The sequence below is a fragment of the Impatiens glandulifera genome, chromosome 5 (assembly GCF_907164915.1).
Source record: "Impatiens glandulifera chromosome 5, dImpGla2.1, whole genome shotgun sequence".
In the NCBI taxonomy this organism is placed as follows: Eukaryota; Viridiplantae; Streptophyta; class Magnoliopsida; order Ericales; family Balsaminaceae; genus Impatiens; species Impatiens glandulifera.
The window spans coordinates 36,027,066-36,051,404 of NC_061866.1; the positions used below are offsets into that span (position 1 = coordinate 36,027,066).

Below are 24,339 nucleotides of genomic sequence, written 5' to 3' on the forward strand. Positions count from 1 at the left end.
CGTTTTGGCACGTTTAACAAGTTTTTCACTTATTTGACACATTTAACATATTTTAGATATATTTAACACGTTTTTACGTTTTTGATAGGTTTAACCCGTTTTAAACCTATCAAAACGTGTGAAAAACATGTTAAACATATTAAAAATGTCAAAAACATGTTAAATGTGCCAAAAATGTGAAAAGTGTGTGAAAAAACGTGAAAACGTGTGAAAACGTGAAAACGCGTTAAAACATGTAAAAAACGTGTTAAAACGTGTGAAAAATGTGAAAAATGTGAAAAACGTGTAAAAAACATGAAAGATGTGTGAAAAACGTGAAAAACTTGTTAAAACATGTGAAAACGTTTGAAAACGTGAAAAATGTGTTAAAATGTGTTAAAACGTGTGAAAAACGTGAAAAACGTGTTAAAACGTTGAAAAACGTGAAAATGTGAAAAACGTGTGAAAACGTGAAAAATGTGTGAAAACGTGTGAAAAACGTGAAAAATGTGTGAAAAACGTGTGAAAAACGTGAAAACGTGAAAATATGTAAAAACGTGTAAAAAACGTGAAAACGTATAAAACACGTGTGAAAACGTGTTAAAATGTGTGAAAACGTGAAAATGTGAAAAACGTGTGAAAAACGTGAAAAACATGTGAAAAAACGTGAAAACGTGTGAAAACGTGAAAAACGTGTTAAAACGTGTAAAAAATGTGTTAAAACATGTGAAAAACGTGAAAACGTGTAAAAAAACATGAAAGATGTGTGTAAAACGTGAAAAACTTGTTAAAACGTGTAAAAAACATGAAAACGTTTGAAAACGTGAAAAACGTGTTAAAACGTGTTAAAACGTGTTAAAACGTGTGAAAAACGTGAAAAAACGTGTTAAAACATGTGAAAAACGTGAATACGTGAAAAACGTGAATACGTGAAAAACGTGTGAAAACGTGAAGAATGTGTGAAAAACGTGAAAAATGTGTGAAAAACGTGAAAAACGTGAAAACGTGTAAAAACGTGTAAAAAACGTGAAAACGTGTAAAACACGTGTTAAAACGTGTGAAAATGTGAAAAACGTGTTAAAACGTGTGAAAACGTGAAAACGTGTGAAAAACGTGAAAAACATGTGAAAACGTGAAAAACGTTTGGAAAACGTGAAAAACGTGTGAAAACGTGAAAAACGTGTTAAAACGTGTTAAAACGTGTGAAAAACGTGAAAAACGTGTGAAACGTGAAAAACGTGAAAAACGTATGAAAATGTGAAAGAATGTCAAAAACGTATTAAACGTGCCAAAACGTGAAAACATATTTTAAAAGTTAACATTTTGAACCGATATTTTATTTTACAAACATTGGAATTAGAATTGAATTAGAATTGAATTAGAATTGAATCATTTTCCCAAACATAGAAATTGGAATTGAATTACAATTCTCATTTTTCCAAACATAGGAATTGAATTGTAATTCAATGCCAATTCTCATGAAATTGGAATTAGAATTCCAATGCCAATTCCAATTTCCCTCATCAAACACACCCTAAAGGTTCGGATCTGCTATTCCATTTCTGAATCAAAATTCTTCAAAAGAATGTTTAATATCAACTTTCTTCCCTCCTTAATTTTTATTAATTTTAACTCAATCCAGTGGATATTTAATCATATTCAAAAAGACTAAGTCCACCTACCCAATTAGAAACACATTTAGAGTTGAAGTTGGGTTTAGAAACAGAAAAAATCATTTAATAACTTTTCTTAGAAACACATTTTTATTAAATTTTTAACTGAATGTTCATTTAGATATTTAGATGAGATATTGTCTAAAAGATAATTTAAATAGACATAAATTTATTCAGCTTCACATGTTACAAAATGTCAAAAACAATCCCCATTTGCATACATGTACTATGATAAAGCTAAGAAAGAAATATAAAATAGACAATATTTTCTCATAAGTTAAGAGATGTAATAATTGTTTTGTTTAGAAGCAACAGTCCTCTTTTTTGTATTTCAACATTTACTTTTTTTACTATAAAATTCATCAGCATTTTTTTGACAGATTAATATATGTTTCCTATTCAAAACTTTATTTTATCATGATATCAATCATATTCGAAAACAGCTACAAAACTAAAATTGAAAATGAATTTTCAGCTCTTTTTAGATCGTGATCTAAACCATAATGTAATTTGTGTTGCGTAAACAAATTATGTCCTAAATAATGATTCAAATTATGCTGTAATTTCGTCTCATTTGGTATTGAAATATAACTATTTCCTAAATCAATGTGACATTTGACAGACAAAACAAACTTAAGTTCTTTCAATGTAAAAGAATGGTATTATACCAAATCAGCCTTATTAATAACTTTTGTGATCATTCTAATCACTTATTAATAATTCTCATCCCCAATCAAATAAATAATGAAAGATCTAACAAAAGTGTGAGTGAAGAAGAAATACCAAGGAGATTGGTTTGGCTTGAATTGGATTGATTAATGTCTTCACTTTTCTTCGGCTTTCTTCCCTTTAAGCATATCTGTGAAGCTCCCTCTCATAATTCGCCTAAATCTCGTGTCTTCAGCTGCTATTATGGGTGGTTGGAGAGAAACCTTTGGTAACTCAACTGCCTCAGCAGCTGTCACAGCTAATTGGCTATCTGTTGTTGTTTCCTTTTTATTTGTACTACTACTACTACCAAGAAGACCTCCTTCTCCAAACAGACTGGTCATGGATGAAGCAAGTCCTAGATGACTCCCCATCACTTTGCTAATGCTGTCGAAAGTCCCTCCTGATCTTTCCTTTCCTATGATCTCTAAGGCTTCTTTGTGTGCTGGATCGAGTGCATCTGGATCTTTCAATAAGTTTTGTATTGCTGGTAGCAGGAAATCTCTTACGCTATTTGCGGGTATGTCTGCACATAAATTTCATTTGATTAGAGAAGGCAATCGAGAAAACAAAAAAGTGTGGAAGAAGAATGAAACCTGTGGCATCAAGAGCTCGGATGGATTCGCAAAACGCATTTGCTCGGTCGCGTCGACACATAATGTCACTCATGGGAAATGGTGCATTTGTAAGCTGAAATATCTTGGACAATAGATGTATATACCAAGTTAAGGATATACTCATTCAAATGTGACCAACCTTGTAATAAAAAAACATATAATTAATCTTATTTAGAAAAACTTTTTGTTTCTATGACAAACTGTAAATAAATTTCTCAATTGTATCGGGCTAGGTGTTTCAGTGGTAATAATGGAATATCATGGTTTTCTGATAAATGCTTGAATGAATCAAATCAAGTAAATGAATATTATGGAGACTTTGGAAAAAGCAAAAATAAGGATCTTTTTTTTCTTCTTCTCAATTTCAGTAGCATTTTGACCAAAACAAAGAACTATTCATATATTAGAGTTAAAAGGATATAATCTCTAAGTCTGTCTGTGGTGTGAGGTATAGCCACCACTAGTGCACGAACAACCGCAATAGCAGCTTCATGTGATCCATCTTCAAGAAAAGCATCCATTTGGACTCTTATTTTGTCCACAATCTGAAAAGTTTGAATAAATTGGTTAAATTTAGATGCATTACACATTTATACAAGACAGCAAGCTATATTACTTGGTTCACATACCACGTCATTTTTGAATTGCTGTGCCACAGCTCCAAATGCATCAATACTAGCAAATTTAACATTCAAATTCGGATCAGAGCCCAGGGTGACTAGAGCAGGCAAAACATGAGTGGAAGCCACTTTAGAATCAACATAAGGCACCTATATCACAACAAAGATGGAAATAAGACTGATTGACAGAAAACAACTGCAGGAAATAATCGGTCCAAGTAAAATAGACAGCTTACAACGACTTTCAGTGTATTGGCTGCACTAATTTTCAAATCTGTGTTGGAGCTCGCAACCATCTCCCACAGAATATTGAAAACCATGGTATGATGTTCTTCAAACGTGCTGTGTGAATTTGAAATATGGATAAATTATACAGTTGAAAAGTAAGAGGCACTGATTTCTTTACTAACCAGAGAAATCGAACAGAATTAAAAATCCCGTCAAGGTGTTTCGTGTATTGACCATCTTGCTCTGATGATGCCTGTACTAACAAAGTTCTCAGGTATTCTGTAAGTTGTTCACGCTGGTTTGGATAACCTAAAACACCGGCCAAAAACAGTGGGAGGACACATAAAGTTGCAAGTTTCTTTGCCACAGATAACTTTGGCCTTAAACCTGTTGCATAACAAACACCTTAAGAAGTATAGATGAAACTGAATCTGAGGCAATGAAAAATCATCAACCACCTTTAATCTTTGGCTGGATTTTAGATGGGAAAAACGTCAAGTCATCATCATTACCCACTGCCACTGAGAATACTGGTATCATGAACCATGCCATATAATCATCACCAAAGTGTTCAGATACAGCCAATAAAATCTGTTACGAAGAATAGATTAGCAACAAAAGGAAATATTGTCAATGACTTGCTTACAACAAGAAGGAAATAATAAACTAAAGGTAAAAATGAGGTTAGAATGCTAGGAGCTTACCTTGACTAAACGGGTTCTTAGGCTATCTTCCTTCTGAGGTAACAAGGATGCAAGTTGAATGATAGCAGGAAAGAAGTCAATATGCAGCCACTCAAATCCAGACCATTCTGCCTGTCCACTGGACCATATAAATATAGAATATCAAGAAACAAAAAAACATGATCCTCAAAATCAACAAAATAAAACATGAAACATCAAAATAAGGTCCTCTCAGGATATAATGTTCATTGAAAGGTGTGGAAATACAAACACAAAACTCACATTTTCTTTTCCAATAAACTGGTAGGGAGTTTTGTTTCTTCCCAACAAAAGTTAATTTATGTCTATTAGAAAGTTGTTGCATCATCTATTGACTTTTATCTAGTGTTGCCTATAAACTGGTCTCCCTTTGTAGCTGTTGAATACTCTAAAATATACAAATCACATTTCTCTTCAAAATTTCTACAAAAGGGGGCTAGACTCTAATGAGGTGGAGATGCGCTCTCGCCTCCTGGCTCGTGTGTCCGGGGTGTGTGCTAGAGGGGGTCAGCCTATGTTTTGCGATGGAGGGACATGAATTTTTTAGCGTGGGTAACTGTTAAGAGATTTTTGCCAAGGAGAAGGTGTCTTCTTTTCCTTGGGAGCAATTGTCGTTTTATGGTATGTCCCCCAAGATGTCCTTCGACTGAAGCGCGCTATTCACGGTGGACAACCAATGTGAATGGAAAAAAGGATCCAATTGTTAGAATATGCCGATTATGTTATGGGGCGGAGGTTTCATATTTCGCTTATTGTCCATTCGTGTTCAAGATATGGGGTCTTATGTGGATTTCTTTGAGTACAGAATGGGTTATGCCGGGATCTAAAGAATTTTTGGGCTTTGTAAGATGCTGAAGATGTACAATAAATGGTTTTTAATCTCAGTCATTTTCTCGTGGACTATTTGGCATGAGAGAAATAAGAGAGCTTTTGAGTTTTGATAACAAGGCCCATCTTACAGGGATGGTCCTAAGTTCCATCTTCATGTACAATCAGGATTTCCAATTCTATCTATGGGTGGTATTGTGGACTTCCTGGAGGATCCTAGATCTTGTTGAGGTAGTTTTAGTTTCATTATCGGTCCTTGTCATTTTTATGTTGCTGGTTTTTTGTGTTGTTGCTGCATTGTGTCTTTTCACGTTTTTCCTTATTGGATTTTGTCCGGCTTGTCTTTTGATTTTGTACCTTTTATGTCATGACATTGTTTCGAAAAAGAAGAAAATGTTCAACTAAAGGTAGGGACAGGAAAAAATTACCTGGCATATAATTGCAGCAAGGAGGTGGTAAAGATTGTTTCACTATTTTCTGAACTGGTAGGAAATGGACATGTCTCAATTGCCCTTTGCTTCACAAAAGGAAGCAGCTCAAATAATAATCTTAAAAGGACATCAACATTCCACCTTTCTCTTTCACCTAAAACATGAAGATGCGACTCAAGGGAACCCTCAACACCTGAAAGAGGTGGACAACGCTGAAAAAAAAATTGAAGCATATATTGTTACAATGAAGGAACCAACCTTATGAAAATATGCAGATGAAGAAGGCAGAGAATACGATTAAGAATGTGATTTACCTGAGTGGAGCCCAACATATGAGAGACTAGAACTCTTAATACATGGTCCAATTTGTTTCCCCAATTTATTAAAGCAGGGACTAATTGTTTGATTGTAGCTTCCACTACCACCCCTGAAGGATCACATAGTAACTGAAACATTATCTCCTCTACCTGTCACAAATCAAAAAGAAAGATTGAAGAAAGCCTTATTTATTTTTTGTCATAACTCATCATATTATTTATGATCAGGGAAAACATTGTTCCCTAGACCATGTAAGCTTACTTTTAGGCAATCATCCTGTCAAGTCAGAATTCTTCTCCATGATAGCCTCGAAGCATGTTAGTGATGCTGACCTTGAAATATTTGTCCATGTTTGGAAACAGTGGAAGCAGCAAAGCGAGGTTATGAGCAGCTGCCTCACGAACAACTATTGTTGAATCCTCTATGAGTTGCTTCATGATGGATAAGATGAGAGAATCACGGATTTCAGGACGAACATATTCTGCAAGCTCTCCACATGATTGAGCGACTAGCAACCTCCGCTCCTCGTACGAATGACTTATCTGCAAAAACAGAAAACAAGATTATCAGGAAGTTTACAGAAAAAGAACTAACCCAATCAAAGTAACTCAAGTGGTAAAGTGTTTAACTAATAGGCTCAGGTTCAATTCTCACATAAAGCAATTGATTGAAATTGGGGGTCATGGCGGTGGATGTTGCTAGCCTCCTCCATGGAAAAAACCATGGTCTCAAAAAAAAAAAAAAAGAACTAGTCCCTCATAAAGAAAGAAATTAGCTTACTTGTTCCCAGCACTGTGGAAGCAATTCTGTCTCTGTTCTCATTTCTCCAACATTCTTTGCAAGAGTAACACAAGCCTGACAAAATTAGCAAATATTAAGCACAGTTATTTGATTGAAACTTAGTATACTAAGATGATCATTGGACATTATTGATAAGACTCACATCCATGATAATCTTTCTCTGTTGTTCATCAGGACGTTTGATCAAGTTGAACAATGTGTGGGTCAAGGAATCTCTTGTCTGGCTATCAGGGTGGCGCTCAATCGAACACATGATAAGAGGAAGAAGCTCCTACAATAAGGTATCATTCGTATGACATGCAAAGCGTGGTGACTTCCCCATTAGAGACCAAGCAAAATAAAATTAATTAATAAATAAAAGGAGAGAAATGTACCTCACGATGGTTGATCAGGACATAAGGAACAATCTTGGGCAATGCATCAGAGAGAATTTGAACGGTTCCCATACCCTGAGGAATTAGATATCTTAGATTCTAAGGAGTCAAGTTTTGCCACATGGATAACATTAATAGAAGAATGGTCTGGTTATGTACCATCTTCTGAGAAACTAACTCCGCATCTAAGATTTCTGGTTTTAAAACTCCACCATTCTCTATCACTTGGCCAGACTTCACGGTGAGATCATTATCATGTAAGGGACTTGCTGTTATCACCCCAGGAATTTGATCAGGTATATTAAAGGTGCCACAGGTGCCACATTCATCAAATCTCTGATCAACTGAAAATGGAGTATCCATAAAATCTGGACTATCAAGTCCTTTGTCATCTGAAGATTTTATAATTATGCTCATGTTTGACTTAACAACTTCATTATCTTTTTCATTAATCTCTTGGTCACCATCTATTGATCTTGAAATCTCCCCAGGAACAGATTGTGTTGCCTTTAAAGTCTCTATTTTTTTCTGTAGCAAGCTTATTTCCTCCATATATCTTTCCACGGAATGAGTTTGAACATCTTCAGTATCACCAATAACAGATTTTTGAGCTAAAAGAGATCCTTCATTGTGCATCTTAAGTGAAGTGATTTCGGCTCTGCAGTCATTGAGGTTCTTTCTTTGGTGTTTTAGTGCCTGCTTTAATTCTTGGACCTGAAAAGAAAAAAGGCAGTGGCATTTAAAGTAATGTCATATCATATTTTTAGGTGTTGTGGGTGTAAGTAAAAGCTACCAGTTTCTCCTTATCCTGTAGATTCGTCTGTAGGGCTTCTAAGGATTTGTTTAGTGCCGAAACTTGAGCATCAGAAACATCTTTGTATTTCTGCAAGGACCTCAATTCATTCTCGATTTTTTCATTTTCTTTCAACACACACTCATTTTCTATAAGCAATGAAATTTTTTCCTGCAAAAAAATAATTTGTTGACAGTCAGAGAACTTTATTAATAGGTCAACTTTTTCAACATTATTGGGACAAAATATTGGAGAAGTTTTGTAGTATATCTGTAATAAGAGACCACCTACATGCATATCCTACCTTAGGACAGAAAAGATCCAACAAATTTGAACAGTTCTGTATATTGAAATTTAAGACTGTTTGGAAACTACTATTATTTTGCCAAATCACGACCACATTGAAAACTAAACAAAATTGCAAGTGATTTTTTTTTTGGGTATGAGAAGTGTTATTAAGGCATATTTCTGGCGATCCAAAAATTTTCACAGATCAATTTTCTTAGAGGGTTATGCCAAATGTAGATTTTATTGTATTTTGATCCAGTTAAAAAACTATAGAAAATTGAAAGAGGGATAATATTATTCAAATGTTGAGTTGTGGTTTGCATGAGAAATTTAGATATTTAGAGTACATTGAGTGTAATAAGAGTAAGGACTGACAACAAACAACATGTTGGGTGCAAGTAAATTGCACCAATTCCAAAGAAGATGAAGAGATAATTCTACAAAAACATTCTGTGCCAAAACAGGCCGTTCCTAGGTTTTAACAAAGAGAAAAATACTCATCCAGATTGTCAATGGAAAATTTATACAGCTTCATGATATCATTGGATTCATGAAGAACAACTTTCCTAGTTCATGTGTATTTGAGGAAGTACCTCAGCAGCCTCTGAAATGGATGTAAGGTATTGATAGTAATAGTGACGCAAAGCATCAGTACAGCAGGCAGAAGAGTTCTGCCAAACATCTAGGTTCTGGTCAGTAACCTGCATAAAATATGAGCAAGTTAATCAAACTAATATGTTATACATATGTGATATATATCTTATGGGAAAGTTAACTCTTGTGACTGTGGACTACAAATTTGACAAATGTGCAAAATATCACATGGAAGACTAGCAATACAGGTTAGACTATTAAGTTATTTCTTGAATAAAATTTAGTAACCAAACCAAAATGACTATAATACTTATTCTTTAACTTGGTTGATGAGTAACCAAACCAAAATGACTATAATACTTATTCTTTAACATGGTTGATGCAATTAAAATACTAGAAAATGACTTGTCATGCTCTCTTCCATTATTTCTGTTATGTATATGGATGAAAAATGATACTCCCATGTATTAAGTTACTCGAGGACTTACTCGTTGAAAAAACAAAAATTTTAAAACTTAGTACAACATACATCTTCATAAAATGTCATTGCAGTAAGGCGGTACCCAGCTAAAAGCAAATACTCCTTCACAGCACAATTAAGATCTCGTCGCTCATTGTCCTTTAGAACACCAAAATCAGAAGAAGAGGTTTCTCTCGTCTGCTGTTGAGGGTCTGATCCAGAATTTACAGAAGTCTCTGTCTTATGTCCTGAAAAATAAATATAAGCAAAAGTACTTCAAAAAATAGAACCATAGCTAAGTGTGTGAATAAGAACAAGAAAATAAAATGTATTCCTAAAGAGATGAGCCTGAAGAGATACCATAACAGATAAAACATAGATGAACTTCTCGTGTATATAATAATCTCATATAGACATCTTCGTAGAAATGACAGCTAGAACGACACAACCCCTATATCTGAAAAGATGTTAAATATCTACCTACCATTTAATTCATCAGAAGATGGTTTAGATTTCTTCTCCAGTTCAGTTTTCAACTTCTCTATGTCTTCCCGAGCTAAGCGAAGTTCATACTCATTGAGTGACAATTTCTCTACTAGTGCTTCCTTTTCTTCCAGCAAGCTTTGGGGGTCAGCAACTGGTTCCATTAATAAGTAACAAGAACCAAAAAAAAACAGCCATGCTTATTTTAGTCCAAATAGAGCTGAAAAATATTGAATTCCAAATATGACTAGTAAATTCCATCCCAAAAAATATATCTAGAAGACAACCTCAACCCGAATACAAGACTTGCTCAAGTGGTTGAGCTATTACCAAAAAACACAGTTTGTGAATGAAAATTGAATTCTACAGTGTAAATTATCCAAACTGCACAGATCTTGTATAAACATACACTCTAAAAGTCATGTTTGTGTATGTCATGTATCAATATCAGGTCTATCTGTGACTTTTAATTGATATCATAGAATCAGTACCTTATTTTATGAACCTCAGGTAAAATCTGCATCTCTAACAAAATTCATGAAACTCAAAGAACAATAACAGGTGGTGAAAACACATAGACATTCAATAACATATCTAACTAAGACATATCTATAAATAAATCAATCAAAGAAGAAAGGAAATGAAAGACCTCGGATTGAATTTAACCGGGAGATCTGATCATGAGGAAACTGAGAGGAATCCGAGAAGAAGCCTTTAAGACGAATCGCCTGCGCATCACGGCCATCATCGAGAAGCTCGTGAAGAAGCTCAAAAGCCGTAAGTAGGTAATTCTCTTCCAAAAGGAAGTTCACGACGCAATTGCACAACGAAGATCTATCTACGTCCATTCTTAGCATTCCATCTTAATCATACATAGAAATGCAATGACTGAAACGATAAATCTTAACTTATCTTTTTTTTCAAATGATCCAATCTGCTGCGATTCCTTGAAGATTAAACAGGTTGATGATGATGGAGTGAAAGTTTGTGAAGGGTGGTGTAACTGCAAATGCATTACCGTTCATGAGGAGATGTGATCAGATAGTACGCAGCTTACGTATTCTTGATGGTTTCAGTTAAATCTCATCCGTTAAATTTGTGGGACCTACATTGAGTAAGTGAGAATACGTCCGGGCGATCGGTTTACAGCTATCTGTAAGGGTGGCCGTTAAGTTGACATGTGGGAAACCTTCTTGGTAGTTTCTTTTTTTTTACCTTTTCTTTTAAATAAAAATAATTTAAAATTTATATTCATTTAACTTTTTTGGATAAAAGGCTAATGAAGAGGGGAAAATGGATGAAATGACCATATAAAGATTAGTGCTTTTTTTTTTTTTTTTTTTTCAGCACATGAAATAAATGCTTTATTGACATTTTTTTTTACGAAAACGACCCCGTTGCGAGAAGCAATCGGATGCCTTGTGAATTTTTCTTTTAAATAATAAATAATTCGTTTTGCGATTGCCGGTTGCGTCTCGCGAGTGCCGGTTGCGTCTCGCGAATGTCTATTGCATCTCGCAAGTGCCGGTTGTGTCTCGCGATTGAGAACGACAGGGACAAAATCGTCCAAAAAAAAAGAAAAAGGTGTCATCAGCGCTTTTTATTTTAAGTAGGGTCAAAAGGTCAAATAAATAAATATTATGGCCATTTCGTCAAATTTCCCAATGAAGAGATCAAATAATTTGATTATTTTTAAGTAAATGTTTTTAATCTATAATTATAGTTCATGTGTTTTACTTTTGAATTATAATTATAAGTCTTTACAATTTTAATTTTAATTACAAATCCTATAAAAAAAATACTTATGAATTAATAAATAGGGTACAAAGAAGGACTTTAATTTATTTGGTTGATAATAATAATAGATTGGATAATATTTTTCAATGTTTGATGAGAAGATTAGTGAGAGTTGAATAATATTACAATTGTCATGATTATTTGGTTTGTATTGTATGAATAAGTTAAAATGAAGCATTAACCATTTATTTAAAGATGTTTTTTTAGAATTAATTTATTCAATTTGTACTTAGCTTATTGGAAGATATTTTTATTTATTTTTTATTTGTAATAATTAATATATATATATATATATATGACATTATATATATTTAAATATATATATATATAAATATATATGTTTAAATATATAATTGTAAAATATTAATTAATATTTTTTATAAATCATTAATAATATATATCTCATTACTTAATTATATATTTATAAGCTTAATATTTTTTATTTAAAATATTTGAACTTTTTATTAACTTAATTTTAATATTAATAAATTATTTAAATTAAAAATAATTTATTTTAGACTAAATTGTATGAAAGTATTAATTTTTATAAGTTTTTATTATTATATAGTTTTTAAATTATTTAGAAAAAAATAATAGAAAATGAAAGAATTGAATGAAAATAAATAAATAAAAAGAAGATTAAAAGAGTGATATAGAAAAAAATATATATTAAGATTATTAGAGAATAGAACAGATAGAAAATTGATTTTTAAACAGAAAATATATTTTAATATAATTTTAAGTTAAAATTTTAATTAAAATTAATGAGGTAAATGCAAATAAATTTAGATTTCCTAAGATTTTGATTCGAGGTAAACTATCTGCTGATCGTGTGGTTAAATGATTAAAAGTGTTTCAACTTATATGTTTAATTCATTGTTCCATTTTTTCCAATAAAAAATTAAATTTAGATTATAAGTTGAATGGAATGGAAAAATTAAAGTTAGATATTTACCTCTGTTTATAATAATTTATTATAAAAATTTTGTAGGTGTAAATTACAATAATAATAAAAAAAAAAAGGTTTTCATAATTTTTTTAATCATATTATAGAAAAAAAAAATTATAACAATTTTTTTGACATGGATTATTTGTAAATGAAAAATTGATGTAAGCAAAATGGTTTGTTTTCAGTCATCTTTAGCACACACTAATACTCCTTCTCAGCGCTTTTTGTATGTATAGTCATCCTCGCGCTTCATATCACGGTTATCACCAGCTTTAACAAGTTTTCTATATTCCTCTCTCTCTCTCTCTCTTCATTGAACACAGTCCTCTCTAAGGTTAGAATGTGCTTTATGCTATTGCATTTCTGTTCATTTTGATACTGCTATTGCATTTTTTATGTAAACTTCTAAATCTATACGTTTATGGATGCACAATGTAGATCAAGTAAACTCGATCGAGATTCATGCTCATGTTCATAATTGATTGCTTGAATTGGTTCATATATAATTTGTTATCAGTTACATTTGTGTATAAGTTTGAGCTATTATCATATATATATATACAATTGCGGAGAATTTGTTGAATCGCATTTATTGTGCAGTATCAAATGCAGAAAGAGGATTGTTATGGCGGTATCAACAACAACAACAACGAAGGAACTACCGCTACAGTCACGAACTCATCAACATTCCGACCTCGCAATACTCATCATCTCTCTCAGCATCAATTCAACGAAACCGATTTCAACTCAAACTCATTGCATCAATCAATGTTAGAGCTAAATCGGAGATCCATGTCGGTTACATCTTCTGAATGCTACTCTCACTATGAAACCGCACACGCCTTATCAGCTGCTAACCGTCTGAAGGAAGCTCAATTCGTTCTCGAGTACCAGCAACTCTACAACCGGTACTCGCTGTTAATTACTCGTTTACAGGAATCACTAAGAGAAGCTGGATCTATTCGCCAAGAGAATGACGATCTACGTATCGTCAACACTGATTTGATGAAACGCCTAAATCTTCTATCACAGGCTACTATCCAGAATAGCCTTCTCTCTAATCGACGATCATCTCCTCTGTCTATTATAAACAATTTCAATCATCTCAGCCTTGGAGCAAATGTATCAGACGATCTTGTTTCAGCAGAAATTGTCCATCCAAATACTACTACATCGGTTCGTTCAAGGGATTATCTGAATATTTCTCAGCGTGGCGGAAGCAAAGGAAAGAATCCTGCAGCATCTGGAAGTGGAGTAGTAAGTATCAACAAGATTTTCCTTGATTTGTTTGCCGATCGTTCAATTTCATCATATAATTCGTCATGATTTTGATATTATTATAGCAGCAAAGAGTTTATCCAGGAGGTGAGCAGGACGATGATGCACACACGAGTTCCAGGTATACAACTAGGGTTTGATGATGATGATGATGATGTTCATGACTGACTATGCAGCAAGTGAGAGAACTCGCCGGAAAACTCGCCGGTAAACAGGTTTGCCGAATTGTTTGATATAGTTTTATTATCTGCTTTATTTCAACAACTTATCATAATGATGCATACAATTAATGATGAATAGTTTTATCAATTTCATGATATGATAATTACTTACTTGATTAAGTCGTAATCTAATTTGGTAATTTGTGCAATAATAGTATTCAGTGGTAAATAACATATATGATGATACAAATTTGAATAGGAAGAAAAGGTTTTGAAGTATAAGAAAGAAAAAGAACCATTCAGGCATGCCCCATGTCAGTCAGAATTTTGGATAAAGTTTATTTATAAATTTGGTTGAAATTTGACTCTCAGTTTCTTAATTTTACTTAAAAGTATATTAGGTTTTGGTTAAAAGGTTATAACATATTTTAAACAAAGTTATGGGATTGACATAGACGTTTTAGTCAAATTTATTATTTATTTTTAACATAAAAATGTATATTATAGTGGTTTGATAAAATAATTTTTTTTTTTAATTATGATTCAAATCTCATTAAAAAATATTATTTTTAACAAAATTTTAAAATAAAGTTATGGTAGCAAAAATTACTTTTTATATTGTGGGACGCATTTAAAGTTATAAACCGGGACAAAACCAGAATTAAAATTTGAAGGGGTGATTGAAGAAATTTGGGATGAGCTTGAAATTATTTTTGAAATTATAAATGAAAATGGGTAGACCAATGTAAGTTTATCTATGTATAAGAATTAAAAAAATAAATAATGAATTAAATTTTAAAAAATTAATAGATAATATGACATTTTTAACATAAATTATTATTATTTTTTTTAGATTGTCAATATAACCTATCAGGAAATTTGATGGAATGGTCCTACTAATAGTCTTAATTCCAAAAAAGGTCCGCACCTAATAATGTTTGCAAAATGGGCTTTTTTGTTCTACAAAAAGTCTGTAATACCCATCGCGCGCCTGTTTTACCGTTCAATTACGAGAAATGCCATTCAGGAATTTTCATCTAAAAAGCGTGAGTTGATTAACGCGTTTTAAATGAAAATGTGTGAATGGTATATTTCACGCATTTGGTATTTTTCGCATTTGGTATATTTCTCGCATTTAGTATATTTCTTTCTATTTCTCGCATTTTATTAATTAGTTGTGATAGGCTTGAATGTAAAAATTTTTGGATAGGTGTTCTATTTTAGAATTTGCCTACCTATTGGCTAAAATTTGCAAGCATGCTTTTATTTTTTATGTAACTATTAAGCAAAATCAAATCTTTGGTTTGAACTTGTAAAACTTCTGTCATAGTTTCATCCTTTTTTGGGGGAGTATTTAAATTAGATAATGATTACAATGCAAGACAATAAGTTTTAGCAAAAACAAAAAACTTTGGTCTTGAAAATGTTTTGCAGATAGTCTTAATTATTAAATTTAATGAAGATGGAATTATAGAAAGAAAAAACTGTTATAATATTGAATGTTTTTGTCTTGAACAAGGTTCAACAAAACTGAAAAACATCAAAGCTTAAATCAGTAAAAAGTAAGATATATATAACAACAGTTGATCAAGGATATTAAAAGTCCCAAAATGAATCAATGAATAATAATTACAAGAAAATTTGAGGCATAAAGATACCTCACACCCAAAACAAAACAATACTTAAGTCTTTTTCTGTAAATCCCTATCAAAAATGAAAATAAAAGAATACCCACCCAAATTTTCTACTACACATATTTTCTATCTTCTTCCAACAAATTGATAAAAAAGTTAAAGGTGGTTTCGTTAACAACCCACACATATATATAGTCCTTGTAAATATATTTAGAAGTGATAATATTTTGAAATATACATTAATCTTCCCATCGATCATATGAATTTCCAATGCTTAAAAATTTCAATTAATTGTATTATTAGCTACCTAAAATGAGGAATTCAAATTTTAATAAAAAATAATTGGTATATTTCTATTTATTAGCATCAAATGCGAGAAATATATCAAATGCGAGAAATACCAAATGCGAGAAATATCAAATGCGAGAAATATATCATTCACGCATTTTCATCTAAAAAGCGTTAATCAACTCACGCTTTTTAAATGAAAATGCGTGAATGACATTTCTCGTAATTGAGCGGTAAAACAGGCACGCCAAGGGTATTACAAACTTTTCGCAGGGCAAAAATACCTATTTTGCAAACATTATTCGGTGCGGGCCTTTCTTGAAATTAAGGCTATTAGTAGGGCCATCTTATCAAATTTCCCTTTCCCATCCTATCTAATATTACACAAGGACAAGTAAGTTAAATTGAATTACACATTTCTAATAAAACTCTTCTAGTGAATTGAAATTACGTGTAGGTCTACAAAAGAAATGGAAATTTAAATACTTACCAAAATTAATTATAAATTCTGACTATTAAGTATAGTTTCTTACATCTTATTATTGAATTACACTTATAAACTAGGTAAATTATTCTCTATAAAATGTAAATTATTAAGGATAATTTTATTATTTTACCCAAGAATCTATATTTATTTCTGAAATAATAATAATAATAAGAAGAAAAAAACAAATTAAAACAATTAAAAAAAGCCTTTGACCCCTAACACACTTTCTCTATCCACCGCTATTAAACTAACAGTCCACACAATATACAAATTACACTACTTATCATTAATTTATTATTATAATCTTAAAATGTTTTTATTCAAGTGGGCATGGCGGTGATGTGTCAATAAAAAAAATAAAAAAATTCTATTAAACAACTAATGCAATAATTAATTATAATTTTTTTCTATAATATTATAATCTATAATCTATTCATAAACTGTATGACCCAACCAATATAATATTTATCTAAGCATCTTCATCTTTATTTATTTGAATAAAAATGACTTTTAGAGTAGTTATAGATGCAAAAGATGAATATATATACAATAATTTTCTTTAGTTTGTAAAGAGATATACTATTTGTTATTTTGATGTATATTATTAAGTACCTAATCAATTTATTATTAACAAAAAAAAAAAATCTAATTACACTATATAACATCACCTACAAGACTACAATTATTTTGATTTTTTTTTATTAATATATATATATATATATATATATATATATATATTGTCTATTAATATTACACCTAATAGTTTATTATAGATTAGCTTAATATAAAAATAAAATCAGATATCTAGATACTAACAACAGTAAAGTTTTAATTACCGTGAGGTGAAATTGAGCGTTAAATCTGTAAGTAAGGATATAAATACACACCCAAAATCTAGAAAGAACACCAAATAATCAATCCATTAAGAAAGAATGGGTTTCAGAAGACCACCGCCAGATCCTTTCGGTCGCCCTCCACCACCCGGACCATGGGGTCCTAATTATTCACCACCAGATCGTTTTACTCAGCCACCGCCACCACCACCACCCGGCCGATCATGGGATCCTTTTAATTCACCACCAGATCATTTTGCACAGCCACCACCACCCGGACCATGGGGTCCTAATTCACAACCAGATCGATTCGCACCACCGCAGCCGCCACCACGACCGGGCTGGTATGCCCATCAACATGCGGGACCTGCCGGAGCTCCTGGCCCCCCTCCACCGCCATATTTGGACCCATATGGTCCACCTCCACCGCCTAATTGGAACCGGGCTCCTGGACCTGGTCCCCCACGGCCTTATTAATTATGTATGTTGTCATGACTCGATAATATGAGTAGTTATACTCTTTATCTTGGTTTCCCCAATCTTAATAATTACGAATAAAAGATGTTTGTTTTCTTTTGATGGTTTCTTTTGGACATAGATGATGATTTTGATTTTCTTTTGATGATAATTATATACTCCTTTGATTAAATTTGTGTCACTTCAAGCGGGTATCAATTTTCAAAATTGATGTTGTGGGTAGAAATTTAGTATAGTTAGAAACATGTATGTTTTTATCTTATATAAAACTTATATAGATATGTAAGTATGTGTTAGAATCAAATAGTCTAATTATGTATTCCTTTATTATTGTTATTTTCTTTTGTCTATCTAGATTTTTTTGTTTATTATTTTTTTTAAAGTTGAGTTTTTTCTTTTTTTCTACCAGTCAGATTATTTTGTTAGGTGATACATGGCCTTCAATATTTTGAAACCCTCACTTGTTTTCGAATTAGTAAAGTAGGTGAAACGTGAATATTCCATACAATTAAAGTTTTAAAAATGATCACTGTTTTTTTTTTCTTTTTTCTCTTTATTTTTTGTGTTTAATTTTTTTGTTGGGTGAGGATAAGAAATTAAGAACGAGATAAATGAGAGGATTGAAGAACCTAGTGATTGATAAAATCTACACAATTAATTTGTAAATAGTTACAATTTACAACCATCAATTTGTAAATAGTTAGAAACATGTTAGTTTGATAGAAAAAAGCTCAAATTTATTAGAAAACACAAGCTAATAAGAATATGATTTTATCTGTATAGGAAATCACACCATAAATAAAAGAGAAACATGTAAAGATTTGTAAAGTATTTTTATGATAGTAACACTACTCTTATATGGTTCATTCTTGTTATATAACTACAATCCATGTCCAATCAATTTATATAGTCTATTACATCTACCAAACACATAAATCTAATACAATTAATTTATAAGAACCCAAATTCATAACTTCTTATCCAATATATACGCTTCACTTCTATTTTTATTATCCACAAAATGAACAAATATATCCATTTTTTGAGGTCATATATTATAACTTGCTACATCATTCTTAGAATAATCTAGGAAGCCAAAGTCCGTAATGTCCTAAAGTGTAACAGTTACAAATTAAAAATCAATAATAATCAAACACTTTTGATTTCTCCTGTATCTATGGTTCATTTTCACCAATGCTAAAAAATAAAACTAAAGAACAATTAGCATTGCTAATTCATAACTGAATTAAACCCTAGCCTAAAACACATAAATTTAATAGATGTTGGGTAGAATTGAATATTTGGGTTAATAAAGTCGCTATTAAGTTGTCTTTGAGACAACTCTAAATCTAGAAAAGAGACACGGTATAATATTTGGGTCATCTTGTATTGACTAATGCATCTAAGCCATGTAAGTCATCTGTCATTGACTAATGTAAATTGTCAATCTCTAGCATTGAGTAATGCATATTGACCATCTCTAGCATTGCCGAATTGCCGAATGAATATGGCTCATCTGTCATTGACTAATACATCTGGACCATCTAACATTGACGAATGCATCTTGGCCATTCGACATCGAATAGTGCATTTGGGCCATCCGATATCGAGGAGTGCATCTGGACCATCTGACATCAGCGAGTGTATATGGGCCATCCGACATCGGCGAGTACATTTGGGCCATCCGACATCGACAACTACATCTTCTTTTGGTCACTCTAGCTCTCAAGTCAAATTCTCTCTCCGAGTGTGCTGGAAATCTTGCAAATGACAAAAGTTGCCTCAAATGAATGAGGATAGATCCTTATATACCATTGCTCAAGGTAACTTTGGAAATAATTGTTTTGGAAACTAGTAACTCAGTAAATGAGTTAAACCGTCTTATTCCTTCATTTAATTGAGTCTTGACTGTGTTTTGTTATATAGGCGGTGATGCTACACATTGAGCTTTGAATAAAGTCAAAATATCAAGTGTATGCCAAGTTACACATTTTTAAATAGTCTCTTCTTGTCTCGGTTTTTAGTCGTCTTGTTCAAACCGAAACTTCAAATGACTATAACTTTGGTCTCAGATCACTATTGAGGCCAAGCTAGAGTGAATTGGAAAGGTATTGAGGTTAGATAAATATTTTGTCTTGCAGTCAACAAGTTAATGCAATTCGCGATGGAATATTGTTGGCCCCGAAATGAACATTTTGGCTTACGGGCAACCTAGCGTGGGTTGTAGGTCAGGCCATGAGTGCTTCTTGTTACCAAGTGAAAGTCAACTCAACAATATTTCCAATGGTTGAATGAGTCAAAATATATGAATTTATGAAGTCACACCTAGCTTCAATTCGCTTTAGAATTGAAGTGGGTGTACTTGCATCATGTTATCGGGTTGCATATACCACCTTAGTCATCGAATAGAGACTCGACACCCGATCCATTTGAACATGCTGTGTCTTAGCATTCCAACCATAGGTAGCAGATTAAATTTTGAGGCTCTTGGCTCAATTTATGAATATCTAACCGTAAGCATGTCCAATTTGATCCTATTCTGGTCGCATTGTCTTGCACTACCAATTTCATTGGGTTAAGAGCTTCAAATCGAATTATGATTCAAACGGGCCTTGTAGAGGACTCTTAAAGCTTTACAAAATATCTAATATCATCCAAAACTATTCCGTGTAGCAATCTGGTTGAATTTTGTAAGTTGAAGATCCTTGTTGTTCTTCCTTCAATTGATCAATGTCAAAATCAAGGCATTTGGGCGTTTTTCAAATGTGGTATGTAAATGGCGTCATCATGACATCACCCGGCTATTTGATAAGCCTTAAATGTGTGGGCTTATGTGTATACTTTTGTTGACTCAACCCGTCTAGTTTGGCTCGGTTTCAATTCTTTTGTCTTTTTGAAAGTCTTCCACACAAAATTGAAGACAACACTATTACACTCAAATTTATAATTATATGTTGGAAGGCTAGGGAAGATGAGTTGCGTTGAAGATGAAGGGTACATAGCCTCTACGCCGGTGATTCGCGTCCAAGACCAGGTTGGTCGAAGTGCGTTGGTGTCGGACAATCAGCGTCTTGCATGGAGTGGGCTTACCTCCACACCTAGAAGTAGTCCTTATTAGTGTTGACATGCGCCTAGATACGCCTAGGTGCGCTGATGGGACCCGTTGGCTCTATCGTCTGGCCGTCTATGGTGCAGTGGTCTGACAGCCGTACACGGCGATTTCCAGCCACTTCGATCAATTTTTGTTTTCTTAAATTCTTAAAAAAACAAACCCAATAACATTAATAATAGGTATATCTGTTTACTCTTATGTATCTAGTATCCTATTTATTTATTTATCTGTGCCTCTTAGGTATTATTTGAAAATATATAGTCTAAATTTAATTATTTTAAAATCTGATAGATTCGACATTGTTTTTGAATTATTATAATTTTAAATGTCCTACCATGAGTCTATATAAATTTTAGAAAATAATTTTATTGGTTCTAGATTATTTAAAAAAAATTATAAAATGGGTAGTAAAAAATTAATGTCTACACATACATTTGTCAAATTTACCCTCATGTATAACATATAAGAATTAGGGAAAACAAAATAATTAATACTTTTCAAGCTTCAATTTTTTTTTTAAGAAATTGTTATTAATAAAAATGGTTGAGATGAATAACATAAAATAAACAAAACACATAGATAAGGATAAACATGAAATAACAAAACATACAAGGTTATATGGTGTAGTGGTTATCACTTTATATTTGAACTTTGGAATTTGAATCTAGTGGCCTGTGTTCAACGTCAATTTCCTTATTTTGAATCTTCAATTCAATTGGAATTCTTACTTTAACAATATTTTTAACAACCATATTCAACGACAATTTCTTCATTTTGAGGCAATTGTTTCTTCATTACAACACAATTGTGCTAATTATGTTATGAATAATGACCATATTCTAAAGTATAATGAATTCATTATCTATTTTGTTGACGTTGCTAGAACTCGTTTTATTGTAAGAATAATGACATTTCATTCATTTGATGCTATTTTCTTACTTTGAAATGATTTTTTTTTATTTAACTTTTAATGTCTTTAAATGAAATTATGTTTATATTAAAATCACCTCAAAGAAATACTTTAGTTAACATGTGACTAAAACAAATTTGGTGAAACATGATAAAGACAAGAAGAAACATAATTCTTTTGTCAAAAATCGGAACCTTAATCCTAAAGGCGGAATTTATAAGGAATTTATAAGAAGCTCATGAGAAAGTGTTTCAATTGCAATGGCATGGGCCATAGATCTTCCGATTGCAAGAATCCGAGAGGAGTTCGAGAGGCTAACTTAACTCTAGGATGGTTGAACATGGATTTATTTACGGTGATATATGGAGGTTAATTTGGTGGGGTCTAATCTACGAGAACTGCGGATTAACAAAGGAGCTACAAGACATGTTTTCTCCAACAAAGAAGTATTTGCAAGCATCGAAGAAGTGAAGAATGGTGAAAAGTTGTTCATGGGAATTCTGCCACTTCCGATATACAAGGTGAAGAAAAAGTGGTGTTAAGGTTGTCTTCAGGGAAAAATTTAACTTTGACTATTGTGTTGTATGTTTTGGAGATCCGAAAAATTTTAATATCCGATTCTTTTTTAAGTAAGCATAATTTTAGAATTTCGATTGAGTCGTATAAAATTATTTTATTCAAAGGTGGAATGTTTGTTGGTAGAGGTTATGCTACTGTTGGACATTTTAATCTTAATGTAATGGAAGTTAAGCCAAGTATGAATGGAAAAAATAACTCTTCTATTTATTTGTTGAATTTTTCTATTTTACGGCATGGTAGGCTATGTGCTTGGGAATTATACAACCACCTCACCTCTCTTTTTTACCCGCCCTTATTAAATGTTAATTATGATTTGATGCATCGATTAATAAAACTGAAAAATATACATACATTCGAAATAAATAAAAAACACAAGAGTGAAATTTGTGTTGAAGCAAAATTGACGAGATCATACTTTCGAAACGTTGAAAGAAATAATAGATCACTTGATTTAATTCATACAGGCGTGTGTGATTTAAAAGGAACATCAACACGTGGTCGAAATAAATACTTCATTAATTTTATTGATAATAACACAAAATATTGTTATGTGCATATTCTTAAAAGTAAATATGAAGTCACAGAGAAATTCACTAAAAATGAGGTTGAAAACTAACTTGGTAAGAATATCAAGGTGTTAAGAAGTGATAGAGGAGGTTGAATATGAATCACTTTTTGCCGAGCTATGTGATCAACATGGTATAATCCATGAGACGACAACACCTTATTCTCCTCAACAAAATGGTACAAGTGAGAGGAAAAATAGAACATTAAAAGAAATGATGAACTCACTTCTATTAAGTTCTGGTCTACCACAAAACATTTGGGGAGAAGATATTTTGAAGGCTAATTACCTTTTAAATAAGGTTCTACAAAAAAATCTAGATAAGAGTCCATATGAGTTATGGCATAAAAGAAATCATCATATATATGAATACTTACGAATGTGGGGGTGTCTAACTAAGGTAGCCGTACCATTACCTAAAAAGGTAAAAGTTAGACTAAAAAATATTGATTGTATATTTATTGGATATGCACATAACAATAGTACTTATCATTTTCTTGTGTTTAAATCGAACATTCCAGACATTCATAAGAATACGATAATTGAATCGAGAAATGCATCATTCTTTGAACATGTACTTCCATATAATTCTAATGAAGAATAATGTTCTCCAGAAAGATTTCTTGAACTAGATAAACAAGAAAAAGAAAATAATGCTGAGGTTGAACATAGACGAAGTAAACGAGCTAGAACGGAAAAATTATTTGGTCTAGATTTTATTACGTTAATGATGAAAAGTGAACATTAAACGTATAATGAGGCAATTACCTCGTCTGAAGGGCCTCAATGGAAAAAGACAATTAATAGTGAGATATAATCTACCTTAAAAAATAATACATGGAACTGGTGGTTCTGAGTCCAGAAAATAAACCACTAGGTTACTAATGGATTTTCAAAAAGAAAATAAAAGAAAATAAAAACTGATGGATCAATTGATAAATATAAGTAAGGACTGGTGGTAAAAGAATATCTCCAACGAGAATGTCTTGATTATTTTGATACATATTCTCTAGTTACGAGAATAACTTATATTCGATAGATTCTTGTGATTATTTCTTTGCGCAATTTAGAAGTTCATCAAATGGACGTAAAAACAACTTTCTTAAATGAAGAATTGGAAGAAGAAATTTAAATAGATCAACCTCAAGGGTTTTCTACTCAAGGGAAAGAAAATAAAGTTTGTAAATTGGTTAAGTCTTTATATGGCTTAAAACAAGCTCCAAAATAATGACATGCGAAATTTGATCATGTTACGATCTCAAGTAGATTCAAGATCAATGAATGTGACAAATGTATTTATATTAAAGACACAAAAAACAGTTATGTCATTTTATGTCTTTATGTAGATGACA

At 32.1% G+C, this 24,339-nt stretch overlaps 3 protein-coding genes across 3 annotated transcripts; 2 read left to right on the forward strand and 1 right to left on the reverse strand.

Moving 5' to 3' along the window:
- Positions 1 to 2,324: 2,324 nt before the first annotated feature.
- On the reverse strand, positions 2,325 to 10,868 carry LOC124940084 (RAB11-binding protein RELCH homolog). The gene is made up of 20 exons (XM_047480566.1): positions 10,567 to 10,868; positions 9,919 to 10,071; positions 9,504 to 9,682; positions 8,974 to 9,081; positions 8,093 to 8,263; positions 7,459 to 8,013; positions 7,300 to 7,374; positions 7,068 to 7,196; positions 6,905 to 6,979; positions 6,457 to 6,666; positions 6,121 to 6,273; positions 5,804 to 6,018; positions 4,530 to 4,647; positions 4,284 to 4,416; positions 4,008 to 4,212; positions 3,834 to 3,939; positions 3,607 to 3,747; positions 3,399 to 3,522; positions 2,957 to 3,073; positions 2,325 to 2,886 (listed from the first exon to the last, which is right to left on the reverse strand). The coding sequence occupies exons 1-20, from the start codon at positions 10,772 to 10,774 to the stop codon at positions 2,477 to 2,479; spliced, it is 3,585 nt and encodes a 1,194-aa protein (XP_047336522.1). The 5' UTR covers positions 10,775 to 10,868; the 3' UTR covers positions 2,325 to 2,476.
- A 2,079-nt stretch (positions 10,869 to 12,947) lies between these two features.
- LOC124940703 (zinc finger CCCH domain-containing protein 9-like) lies at positions 12,948 to 14,296 on the forward strand. The gene is made up of 3 exons (XM_047481233.1): positions 12,948 to 12,997; positions 13,264 to 13,920; positions 14,007 to 14,296. Exons 2-3 carry the CDS (start codon positions 13,270 to 13,272, stop codon positions 14,079 to 14,081), a joined length of 726 nt encoding a protein of 241 aa, XP_047337189.1. The 5' UTR covers positions 12,948 to 12,997; positions 13,264 to 13,269; the 3' UTR covers positions 14,082 to 14,296.
- A 3,147-nt stretch (positions 14,297 to 17,443) lies between these two features.
- On the forward strand, positions 17,444 to 17,821 carry LOC124939262 (basic proline-rich protein-like). Its single transcript, XM_047479751.1, has one exon. It carries the CDS (start codon positions 17,444 to 17,446, stop codon positions 17,819 to 17,821), a length of 378 nt encoding a protein of 125 aa, XP_047335707.1.
- The last annotated feature ends 6,518 nt before the right edge of the window (positions 17,822 to 24,339 follow it).

Coding starts and splice junctions, on each gene's coding strand:
- LOC124939262 (XM_047479751.1), top strand. CDS start 17,444: ATGGGTTTCAGAAGACCACCGCCAGATCCTTTCGGTCGCCCTCCACCA.
- LOC124940703 (XM_047481233.1), top strand. CDS start 13,270: ATGCAGAAAGAGGATTGTTATGGCGGTATCAACAACAACAACAACGAA. Junction 13,921..14,006: donor CAGCATCTGGAAGTGGAGTA/GTAAGTATCAAC, acceptor ATATTATTATAG/CAGCAAAGAGTTTATCCAGG.
- LOC124940084 (XM_047480566.1), bottom strand. CDS start 10,774: ATGCTAAGAATGGACGTAGATAGATCTTCGTTGTGCAATTGCGTCGTG. Junction 4,648..5,803: donor TTGCTGCAATTATATGCCAG/GTAATTTTTTCC, acceptor TATATGGTCCAG/TGGACAGGCAGAATGGTCTG. Junction 3,940..4,007: donor AATTCTGTTCGATTTCTCTG/GTTAGTAAAGAA, acceptor AAATTCACACAG/CACGTTTGAAGAACATCATA.